Below are 12,527 nucleotides of genomic sequence, written 5' to 3' on the forward strand. Positions count from 1 at the left end.
AAAGTAACTCAGTTACTAACTCAGTTACTTCCAAAAAAAAGTAATGTGTTACTGTGAAACGTTACTATTTAGTTACTTCTTTTTTTTTTTTTTAAAGCTCCCATTAATGCCCTTTTAGCCTTCATTTCAGTACTGTTATTGCACTGGAGAATAATACAATCTGTTGATCAACTTGGCATGCATTTGCATCACTGAACTCTGCTAAGCAATGTGCTCTACATACAACACACAAAGACAAAGATATGTTTCAAAGGGCCAATTTATTTCAGGCCAGAACAAATTGACAAAACTATTTTAAATAGCTGCAACATAACATACATAAGTAACAAACAGCATAATAACAACATAGCTGTAAAGCTGGCTTCACCCAAGGAAGGCACACATGACATACACAAAGCCTCCCTGTGGGAGTCCTTTTGCAATGGGCCATTGCGGGCCCTAATAACTAAGCATGACTGACACCAGGTCTATTGCAGCGGGGAGAATGAGCTGCTCAGCAATTGTGTGAGGTGTCATGTACTGTTTTGTCATGTCCGAGCCACCGTAGCATGTGTTCAGTGTGTGACGTCACGGGAGGGAGGGAGAGTTTGGACTCTCGAAGTTGTTAATAAACGGGAGCGATCCGAGGCATTGAGTTGAAACGTGTTGCCTGATTATTATTAAATTAAGACACCTAAATAAGCACATAGGTGAAACCGAGGACAAAACATGTGTTTTTTTGCATTGTGCAATTCTGTATGCAACTCTATATGAAGCCATTTGAGCGTTACTGTTTACTCATGTAGCTTTTACCATGCGCTTCTCCTGTTGACGGTACTCTGTCAGTTTTCTTTGAAAGAAATCAAGTGGCTTATTGACGTGATTGGGGTGTGTGGTCTCGAGGTGTCTCTTTAATTTGTTGGCTCTCATGCTGTCTGCTGCTAGCGCTTTTAGACACAGAACACACAGGGGTCTCTCCTCTGCCTCCACCACCACTGCCGTGAGTCCAAGAGCATTAAGATACCCTTCATCATATTTTCTTTTCGGTTGGCTTTATGGTTGATTAGCCCCGTCAGATTTTTGTTTTTCTGCAGGCGCTGGCTCTGGCTCTGGTTCGACGACCTTTGAGGTGCCAGTCACAAATGTATCCATCCATCCATCCATCTTCTTCCGCTTATCCGAGGTCGGGTCGCGGGGGCAGCAGCCTAAGCAGGGAAGCCCAGACTTCCCTCTCCCCAGCCACTTCGTCCAGCTCCTCCCGGGGGATCCCGAGGCGTTCCCAGGCCAGCCGGGAGACATAGTCTTCCCAACGTGTCCTGGGTCTTCCTCGTGGCCTCCTACCGGTCGGACATGCCCTAAACACCTCCTTAGGGAGGCGCTCGGGTGGCATCCTGACCAGATGCCCGAACCACCTCATCTGGCTCCTCTCAATGTGGAGGAGCAGCGGCTTTACTTTGAGCTTCCCCCGGATGACAGAGCTTCTCACCCTATCTCTAAGGGAGAGCCCCGCCACCCGGCGGAGGAAACTCATTTCGGCCGCTTGTACCCGTGATCTTGTCCTTTCGGTCATAACCCAAAGCTCATGACCATAGGTGAGGATGGGAACGTAGATCGACCGGTAAATTGAGAGCTTTGCCTTCCGGCTCAGCTCCTTCTTCACCACAACGGATCGATACAGCGTCCGCATTACTGAAGACGCCGCACCGATCCGCCTGTCGATCTCACGATCCACTCTTCCCTCACTCGTGAACAAGACTCCGAGGTACTTGAACTCCTGCAGCCACCAAACCGGATCCCCTCAACGCCTTGACTGCGCCTAGAAATTCTGTCCATAAAAGTTATGAACAGAATCGGTGACAAAGGGCAGCCTTGGCGGAGTCCAACCCTCACCGGAAACGTGTCCGACTTACTGCCGGCAATGCGAACCAAGCTCTGACACTGATCATACAGGGAGCGGACCGCCACAATCAGACAGTCCGAAACCCCATACTCTCTGAGCACTCCCCACAGGACTTCCCGAGGGACGCGGTCGAATGCCTTCTCCAAGTCCACAAAGCACATGTAGACTGGTTGGGCAAACTCCCATGCACCCTCAAGGACCCTGCCGAGAGTATAGAGCTGGTCCACAGTTCCACAACCAGGACGAAAACCACACTGTTCCTCCTGAATCCGAGGTTCGACTATCCGGCGTAGCCTCCTCTCCAGTACACCTGAATAGACCCTACCGGGAATGCTGAGGAGTGTGATCCCACGATAGTTAGAACACACCCTCCGGTTCCCCTTTTTAAAGAGAGGAACCACATGTTTCCATTTTGTGTAATTGTGGTTCACACATTAGCCTGCTACCCATCCGCGCGAAAGTTTGATCCGCTTAGCCCCGCCCCCATTAGTTACTGTTGCTATGTCTGTCAAACTTTCGCTCCTACCGAAAAATGTAAAGCCTACAGGAAAAATAAGTAATTTACATTTATTTATACAGGTAAAAGCCAGTAAATTAGAATATTTTGAACAACTTGATTTATTTCAGTAATTGCATTCAAAAGGTGTAACTTGTACATTATATTTATTCATTGCACACAGACTGATGCATTCAAATGTTTATTTCATTTAATTTTGATGATTTGAAGTGGCAACAAATGAAAATCCAAAATTCCGTGTGTCACAAAATTAGAATATTACTTAAGGCTAATACAAAAAAGGGATTTTTAGAAATGTTGGCCAACTGAAAAGTATGCAAATGAAAAATATGAGCATGTACAATACTCAATACTTGGTTGGAGCTCCTTTTGCCTCAATTACTGTGTTAATGCGGCGTGGCATGGAGTCGATGAGTTTCTGGCACTGCTCAGGTGTTATGAGAGCCCAGGTTGCTCTGATAGTGGCCTTCAACTCTTCTGCGTTTTTGGGTCTGGCATTCTGCATCTTCCTTTTCACAATACCCCACAGATTTTCTATGGGGCTAAGGTCAGGGGAGTTGGCGGGCCAATTTAGAACAGAAATACCATGGTCCGTAAACCAGGCACGGGTAGATTTTGCGCTGTGTGCAGGCGCCAAGTCCTGTTGGAACTTGAAATCTCCATCTCCATAGAGCAGGTCAGCAGCAGGAAGCATGAAGTGCTCTAAAACTTGCTGGTAGACGGCTGCGTTGACCCTGGATCTCAGGAAACAGAGTGGACCGACACCAGCAGATGACATGGCACCCCAAACCATCACCCAACCATGCAAATTTTGCATTTCCTTTGGAAATCGAGGTCCCAGAGTCTGGAGGAAGACAGGAGAGGCACAGGATCCACGTTGCCTGAAGTCTAGTGTAAAGTTTCCACCATCAGTGATGGTTTGGGGTGCCATGTCATCTGCTGGTGTCAGTCCACTCTGTTTCCTGAGATCCAGGGTCAACGCAGCCGTCTACCAGCAAGTTTTAGAGCACTTCATGCTTCCTGCTGCTGACCTGCTCTAGGGAGATGGAGATTTCAAGTTCCAACAGGACTTGGCGCCTGCACACAGCGCAAAATCTACCCGTGCCTGGTTTACGGACCATGGTATTTCTGTTCTAAATTGGCCCGCCAACTCCCCTGACCTTAGCCCCATAGAAAATCTGTGGGGTATTGTGAAAAGGAAGATGCAGAATGCCAGACCCAAAAACGCAGAAGAGTTGAAGGCCACTATCAGAGCAACCTGGGCTCTCATAACACCTGAGCTGTGCCAGAAACTCATCAACTCCATGCCACGCCGCATTAACGCAGTAATTGAGGCAAAAGGAGCTCCAACCAAGTATTGAGTATTGTACATGCTCATATTTTTCATTTTCATACTTTTCAGTTGGCCAACATTTCTAAAAATCCCTTTTTTGTATTAGCCTTAAGTAATATTCTAATTTTGTGACACACGGAATTTTGGATTTTCATTTGTTGCCACTTCAAATCATCAAAATTAAATGAAATAAACATTTGAATGCATCAGTCTGTGTGCAATGAATAAATATAATGTACAAGTTACACCTTTTGAATGCAATTACTGAAATAAATCAAGTTGTTCAAAATATTCTAATTTACTGGCTTTTACCTGTATAGCGGATTCCACAGACAGAATCACAAATTGATTTACAGTGTGTATAGAAAATGAAAGCATAGTAAAAAAAAAAAAAATCTAAGAATATAATTTTTTTTTAAATAATTAAAGTGAAATGTCCTCCCGTTCCTCGCGCCCCCACCTGTCATGTCTCTATTCCCCACACTTTGAGAAACGCAGGTGTACATACCTTTTTGCCATCGCTGGTGAACCACTGGTAGCTGAGGACGCTTGCACCCTCAGCACGGACACTCAGCGTGGCCTTGCAGTGGACAGGCACACACACAGAGACAGGTTGGCGCACAATCACAATGTCTGAAAACAAGGCGGCAGACTCTTATTATGGCGTGTTGGTAAAGTCCCAGGCCAGGTTGTTGATGTACGTCACAACACGTCCCACTCAACTCACCTGCGATCATTATGTTTAACGGTGCATTTCCTTATTTTTACCCGCGACGTGTTCCTTTCAGATGCGACATTTACTGTAAAAAGATGCTACTAATCGAATGTCGAGCTGTTTATAGCGCGCTGAAAGTTACCCTATATACTTCCCTCTTTTAGCCTTTTTAAATCCTACTACACAACGACAAAGATAGCAGGAGCGCATAGCTGCCATCAGCTCTGCACCGGCAGCGTCGATGCTGTGGAGACAGTTTCGCTTATCAGTACTTTTATAACCTTGAATGATTTTAATAAACCCTCCTCTCTTTCCCAGAACCAGACAATACCGTAAAGCCCCAACTACAGACGCAGCTCAATTGATTTAAAACCACGGATTTGCCGTTTATTGAGGTCGCTGGTGTGATATAATCTCAAACAAGCGCATTTCTATGCACACAAAGTGTTAAAGCGAGACCATGTTTAAAAGTGCGTCTGAAAGAAAAGCAGGAGGAGACCGTTTTTTACGCATTACGGTATTACGCCTCCGCGTTCATATCCTTGTGCCCGTAGAAGATGAGCAGTTTGTTTACCAGGAGGAAATTACAAAGTGTGAAGCGTATGCTTGAAATGATAATTCCACTCCTATGATATGATTCTTTGTATATTTGATGATTTCAAAAACAAAAATCCCATTCTGCAGTTCAATCAATCAATCAATCAATGTTTATTTATATAGCCCTAAATCACAAGTGTCTCAAAGGGCTGCACAAGCCACAACGACATCCTCGGTATAGCCCAAATAAGGGCAAGGAAAAACTCACCCCAGTGGGACGTCGATGTGAATGACTATGAGAAACCTTGGAGAGGACCGCATATGTGGGTAACCCCCCCCCCCTCTAGGGAGACCGAATGCAATGGATGTCGAGTGGGTCTGACATAATATTGTGAGAGTCCAGTCCATAGTGGATCCAGCATAACAGTAAGAGTCCAGTCCACAGTGGGGTCAGCAGGAAACCATCCCGAGCGGAGACGGGTCAGCAGCGCAGAGATGTTCCCAACCAATATACAGGCGAGCGGTCCACCCCGGGTCCCGACCCCGGACAGCCAGCACCCCATCCATGGCCACCGGATCTGTGTGTCTTCCCCTCCACAAGGGATAGGGGGGAGCAGAGGAGAAAAGAAAAGAAACGGCAGATCAACTGGTCTAAAAAAAGGGGGGCTATTCAAAGGCTAGAGTATACAAATGAGTTTTGAGATGGGACTTAAATGTTTCTACTGAGGTAGCATCTCTAATTGTTACCGGGAGGGCATTCCATAGTACTGGAGCCCGAATAGAAAACGCTCTACAGCCCGCAGACTTTTTTTGGGCTCTGGGAATCACTAATAAGCCGGAGTTCTTTGAACGCAGATTTCTTGCCGGGACATATGGTACAATACAATCGGTAAGATAGGCTGGAGCTAGACCGTGTAGTATTTTATACGTAAGTAGTAAAACCTTAAAGTCACATCTTAAGTGCACAGGAAGCCAGTGCAGGTGAGCCAGTATAGGCGTAATATGATCAAACTTTCTTGTTCTTGTCAAAAGTCTAGCAGCCGCATTTTGTACCAACTGTAATCTTTTAATGCTAGACATAGGGAGACCCGAAAATAATACGTTACAGTAATCGAGACGAGACGTAACGAACGCATGAATAATGATCTCAGCGTCGCTGTCATTTTGCTGATGCGGGTTGCAATTGAATCGTTAAAACAACCAATTAAAAAAAATGCACAATTATTACAAAAAAATAATTTTGATCATTTTGTAATTTTATTTCAGGAAAATGTTGTCGTGGTTTAACTCTTATCTTACTGACAGGATGCAATGCGTCTCCCATAATAATGTGACCTCGGACTATGTTAAGGTAACGTGCGGAGTTCCTCAGGGTTCGGTTCTTGGCCCTGCACTCTTTAGTATTTACATGCTGCCGCTAGGCGACATCATACGCAAATACGGTGTTAGCTTTCATTGCTATGCTGATGACACCCAACTCTACATGCCCCTAAAGCTGACCAACACGCCGGATTGTAGTCAGCTGGAGGCGTGTCTTAATGAAATTAAACAATGGATGTCCGCTAACTTCTTGCAACTCAACGCCAAGAAAACGGAAATGCTGATTATCGGTCCTGCTAAACACCGACATTTATTTAATAATACCACCTTAACATTTGACAACCAAACAATTACACAAGGCGAATCAGTAAAGAATCTGGGTATTATCTTCCACCCAACTCTCTCCTTTGAATCACACATTAAGAGTGTTACTAAAACGGCCTTCTTTCATCTCCGTAATATCGCTAAAATTCGTTCTATTTTATCCACTAGCGACGCTGAGATCATTATTCATGCGTTCGTTACGTCTCGTCTCGACTACTGTAACGTATTATTTTCGGGTCTCCCTATGTCTAGCATTAAAAAATTACAGTTGGTACAAAATGCGGCTGCTAGACTTTTGACAAGAACAAGAAAGTTTGATCATATTACGCCTATACTGGCTCACCTGCACTGGCTTCCTGTGCACTTAAGATGTGACTTTAAGGTTTTACTACTTACGTATAAAATACTACACGGTCTAGCTCCGTCCTATCTTGTCGATTGCATTGTACCATATGTCCCGGCAAGAAATCTGCGTTCAAAGAACTCCGGCTTATTAGTGATTCCCAGAGCCCAAAAAAAGTCTGCGGGCTATAGAGCGTTTTCTATTCGGGCTCCAGTACTATGGAATGCCCTCCCGGTAACAATTAGAGATGCTACCTCAGTAGAAGCATTTAAGTCCCATCTTAAAACTCATTTGTATACTCTAGCCTTTAAATAGCCCCCCTGTTAGACCAGTTGATCTGCCGTTTCTTTTCTTTTCTCCTCTGCTCCCCTTTTCCTTGAGGGGGGGGGGGGCACAGGTCCGGTGGCCATGGATGAAGTGCTGGCTGTCCAGAGTCGGGACCCGGGGTGGACCGCTCGCCTGTGCATCGGCTGGGAACATCTCTGCGCTGCTGACCCGTCTCCGCTCGGGATGGTGTCCTGCTGGCCCCACTATGGACTGGACTCTTACTATTATGTTGGATCCACTATGGACTGGACTCTCACAATATTATGTCAGACCCACTCGACATCCATTGCTTTCGGTCTCCCCTAGAGGGGGGGGGGTTACCCACATATGCGGTCCTCTCCAAGGTTTCTCATAGTCATTCACATCGACGTCCCACTGGGGTGAGTTTTTCCTTGCCCTTATGTGGGCTTTGTACCGAGGATGTCGTTGTGGCTTGTGCAGCCCTTTGAGACACTTGTGATTTAGGGCTATATAAATAAAGATTGATTGATTGATTGAAAAACTACGGAGGCTCTAAAGCAGGGGTCCCCAAACTACGGCCCGCGGGCCATATAAGGCCCATCAGCGTCCAAAACCCAGCCCGCAGGGACTCCCAAGTTAAAAAAAAATAAAAATAAAAATTCTTTTTTTTTTAATTACTTTTTTTTTTATCTGTCCTTTTTAATTCATTTTCTACCGCTTGTTACTCTCGGTTTCTCCTCCGGGCTCAGGCAAATCATATTGTCTAAAATTTTATTTTCCCATCGATAACGTGACATCATCGGCAAGTGCGCGCTCTTTTTAGTCTATTAGTGCGCGAGGAATATATATATATATATTTACGTTAGGTCAGGAAAAACACAGAGGCTATGTCATCCCTACAAGCCTGTTTCGCAGGTTTATATATATAATCAATTGTTTCCCTGAAACAAACCTTGACTAATACATATATATATATATATATATATATATATGTATGTGTGGGAAAAAAATCCCAAGACTATTTCATCTCTACAGGCCTGTTTCATGAGGGGGGGTACCCTCAATCATCAGGAGATTTTAATGGGAGCATTCGCATACCATGGTTTATATAGGGCACAGAGTGGGTGGGTACAGGCTGGCCTAGGGGCGTGGTGATTGGCTCATGTGTTACCTAGGAGGTGTTTCCGTCTATGGCGGCATGCTGTTACAATTTCGCTGCGCTTGTTGAGGGATGACAGGTCTGGACGGTAAATAATAAACAGTTTCTCTTTCAAGCATAGGTTGCATCTTTTATTACCACTATTGTAAGGTGTGCTGGATGCAAGAATTTGCCATGTTATTGAATATTCAACATTATTGTCTTTGAGGTCCCAAATGTGTTTGCTGAGTTCTGTGGTATTTCGCAGGTTTTTGTTCCTGAAAGAAGCCTTGTGATTGTTCCATCTGGTTTTGAATGCCGCCATAGACGGAAACACCTCCTAGGTAACACATGAGCCAATCACCACGCCCCTAGGCCAGCCTGTACCCACCCACTCTGTGCCCTATATAAACCATGGTATGCGAATGCTCCCATTAAAATCTCCTGATGATTGAGGGTACCCCCCCTCATGAAACAGGCCTGTAGAGATGAAATAGTCTTGTGATTTTTTTCCCACACATACATATATTGCGCTCTACTACGGTATCGAGCACTATTTTTTGGATAACCTTATTAAGACATATATATGTATATATATATATATATATATATATATATATATATATATATATATATATATATATATATATATATATATATATATATATATATATATATATGTATATATATATATATGTATGTATATATATATATATATATATATATATATATATATATACACACAACCCGGCCCCGACCAAAATGTTTTAACCCAATGCGGCCCCCCGAGTCAAAAGTTTGGGGACCCCTGCTCTAAAGGGACATGGATGTTTTGCGAGATCTCGCTGAGGAGAAATATAATCTTAGAGAAAAATGTAGTTTAAAACATTTGTATGCACGTACAACACTTAAGACCTTCAGTATATCAGTATGTGGAATTAAATTATGAAATGGATTAAGCAAAGCAATCAAACAATGTACTAATATGATCCACTTCAAGAAACTCTTCAAACTTAAAGTGTTTACAAAGTACAAAGAAGACAAACCATGATAAACATTCTGAATTTATTTCATCCATCCATTCATTCATTCTCAAAATAATCTTACTCATCTCATCATATGAAATATAACTTACTTCACCAATTATCATTTATTTGTTTATTTTTATTGTGATTACTCATGGAGTATATTGTGAATAAATTGAGAACAGGAAGTGAACAAAAGTTTTAGCAACTGCTATGTAAAGGAAAAGGGGTAGGATTAAATAAGCTCTGCTTCTTCCTACTCCTTTTCGAACATGTTGAAAATAGAAACTGGAAATTGTGATGTATCATGTTGTATGCTTGCATGTTCGAAATATACTCAAACTTTTGCGAGATCTCACAATACTTTCTGCGGGATCTCGCAAAAGGTTTTTTTCCTACGTCAGTGAACCGGAAGTAAAACAGACACAGCGATAGAGGAGCAGGAGCATGCTCTGTGCTCTGTTGTGGGACCATAATACGATTTGATGTCTTTATATGTTAGGCCAATACTAAAATAGAAATCAAGAAACTTCTCCCACGGATGATGGGTAGGCTCCTCCATCGCGTTGTCGGTTTCACTTCCGGTTCACCATTGCTGTGTCTGTTTTACTTCCGGTTCACTGACATAGGAAAAAGCATTTTGCAAAATCTTGCAAAAACATTTTTTCCCCTCCATGTCCCTTTAGGGCATGGGTATCAAACTCTGGCCCGCGGGCCAAATTTGGCCCGCCGTGTAATTTCTCTTGGCCCTTGAGGCGATATCAAATTAACACTAAAGCTGGCCCGCCGATTATATATTGCGGCGGTGCCGCAGTAACACCGCTAATTCTAATTCTTGCCAACCCTCCCGGGTGTCTTCCAAACTTCAGCGCCCCTCCCGAAAATCGTCACGTCTGCTTTTCAGACAGTCCAATGAGTGGCTTCTGCACGCACACACAATTGAATGCAACGCATACTTCTTCAACAGCGATACAGGTTACACTGAGTGTAGCCGAATAAAAAAAACTCTAACACTGTTAGAAATATACGCCACACTGTGAATCCACACCAAACAAGAATGACTACCTGTATCGCTGTTGATGAAGTATGCGTTGCATTCACTCGTGTGTGCGTACAGAAGCCGCACATATCTTGTGACTGGGTCTGAAAAGCAGACGTGACGACAGCTCGTAGAGTACGTTAAAGACAGTGCATTTAAGGCACGCCCCCAAGACTTATGATATAATGACTGATGAACACCTTCGTTCGATAATGAAGGTTGCCTCAGCTCAAAGCCTGAGCCCCGACATTAATGAACTAGCATCCAAGAAAATATGGCGGGTATCTGGCTTGGGCACATCAGATTAGATCAGTGTGTTGCAAACTGAGCAGTTTAAAGTCCTGAATAGTTGTTTTATTCATTGTTATTTTATTTTCACATTTATTAGCCTGTGGAAAAAGTTAATGTTGATATTTACATCAGAAGGCTGCAAATAGAAAAGAGGCATTCAATTTTTATTTAAATTGTGTTTGATATGCCATTGATATTTTTTCATTATTATTATTATTATTTGAAACTCGATTTTGCATGTCACTATAAAGTTATATAAGCCTTGCTTGTTCAATATTCAATGCAAAACTTGTTTGGGTCCCTATTAAAAGGTGAATTTGTTCAACCTTGGCCCGCGGCTTTGTTCAGTTTTAAATTTTGGCCCACTCTGTATTTGAGTTTGACACCCCTGCTTTAGGGGCTCCGTAAAAAACAGATACCTCCAAAGAAAGGGTTTTTTTTGTTTTTTTTTGCAAATACAGACTTCTCCTATGGTGTCAACCTCCCAGCAGGCTCAATACATTGTTGATTATACATACAGTACCTGTCCTTTAAAACTGACTTTGAAACAAAGTTGCAAGATAGCTGTATTTGAAAAATTGAGACAACGTTGATGTCCAAAGTTGGATCCACGTTGTTGGTTGGGAAATGACCAAATTTGAAAGGTCAAATCAACGTCACAACCTGACATTGAATAAACGTCGTCAAAAAGCATGTTCTGCCACAGTTGCATTTGTGTTGTAGAATATTGGTAGGGAAATGACCCAAAATTCAATGCTCAATTCAACGTCAGAACCCAACATTGATTAAACGTCGTCAAACAGCATGTTGTTTCAACGTTATTGTTTGAGTTGCTCGACGTCAGGACCTAATTCAACAAGTTCTCTATTTGTTTTAATGTCTTGTGTCTGCTGGGAAGGCTCTAAAAAAATTGTAAAAACAGATCTGTTTTTTCAGAGGAATGTTATTCCAATACTATAGTGAATTAATTTGGTCCAAAAAAAGTGTTTGTTTGGATGTTTGAACCCTGCCGGGAGGGGGCGGGAGGGAATCCTGGGTTTACATTGGCCGCTACGTCACAAGACAACAACAGCAGAGTAAACACAAGACACAGTTTGAGACAGCAGTGGCTACACATATGTATTCTGCACATTATGTACACAGGTCATAGACGGGAGTTTTCCCACCGCACCGTGTAACCATTTCTTGCTCACAGATCTATCAGGACAGAGTTTCATATTGAGCCCAGTAGGCAAGGGCACCACATGTTTACTGATTTCATCAAAGTTACTAAGGACTGGATAAGATCAGCTTCTTTGTACTTCTTTTTTGGACATGTTGTCATGAGAAAATGGGAATATGTGATGCATCACATATATTGTAATGCAGGGGTCACCAACCTTTTTGAAACCAAGAACTACTTCTTGGGTACTGATTAATGCGAAGGGCTACCAGTTTGATACACACTTAAATACATTGCCAGAAATAGCCATTTTGCTCAATTTACCTTAAACTCTATGTTATTATTAATAAGTAATGATATTTATCTTTGTGGAAACACTGATCATCTTAATGATTTATCCCAATAAATATATATAGAAACAGATAAATATCAATATGCAACACTTTATTTTTATATTTTCTCTAAGTGCACATTTTTCAAATTGAACATTTTCAAATGATCACTTCTAAGACAGTCTTGTGAAATCACAATGTCCCATTTTATCTAGCTAGCCACTAACATTTTTTAACAAATCATGAATTACTTTGCACCATGTTTGTAGAAATAATAACTCATG

General features: G+C 42.7%; 2 protein-coding genes across 3 annotated transcripts in view; one reads left to right on the top strand and one right to left on the bottom strand.

Moving 5' to 3' along the window:
* The window catches only part of malt3 (MALT paracaspase 3), a 48,565-nt gene extending 43,856 nt beyond the window's left edge, over positions 1 to 4,709 (bottom strand). The window contains exons 1-2 of one of the 2 annotated variants that reach the window (XM_061925225.2): positions 4,457 to 4,709; positions 4,238 to 4,383 (exon numbers count right to left, since the gene is read on the bottom strand). In XM_061925225.2, coding sequence (XP_061781209.1) covers positions 4,238 to 4,383; positions 4,457 to 4,466 — 156 coding nt within the window. In that variant the 5' untranslated portion in view covers positions 4,467 to 4,709. The remainder of the gene's footprint in view (positions 1 to 4,237; positions 4,384 to 4,456) is intronic. The other variant, XM_061925226.2, reaches the window with a different exon arrangement.
* Positions 1 to 12,527, top strand: part of alpk3a (alpha-kinase 3a) — a 68,634-nt gene that overhangs the window by 27,977 nt on the left and 28,130 nt on the right. The gene's annotated exons all lie outside the window — the stretch shown is intronic.

Source organism: Nerophis lumbriciformis, linkage group LG29 (assembly GCF_033978685.3).
Source record: "Nerophis lumbriciformis linkage group LG29, RoL_Nlum_v2.1, whole genome shotgun sequence".
NCBI lineage: Eukaryota > Metazoa > Chordata > Actinopteri > Syngnathiformes > Syngnathidae > Nerophis > Nerophis lumbriciformis.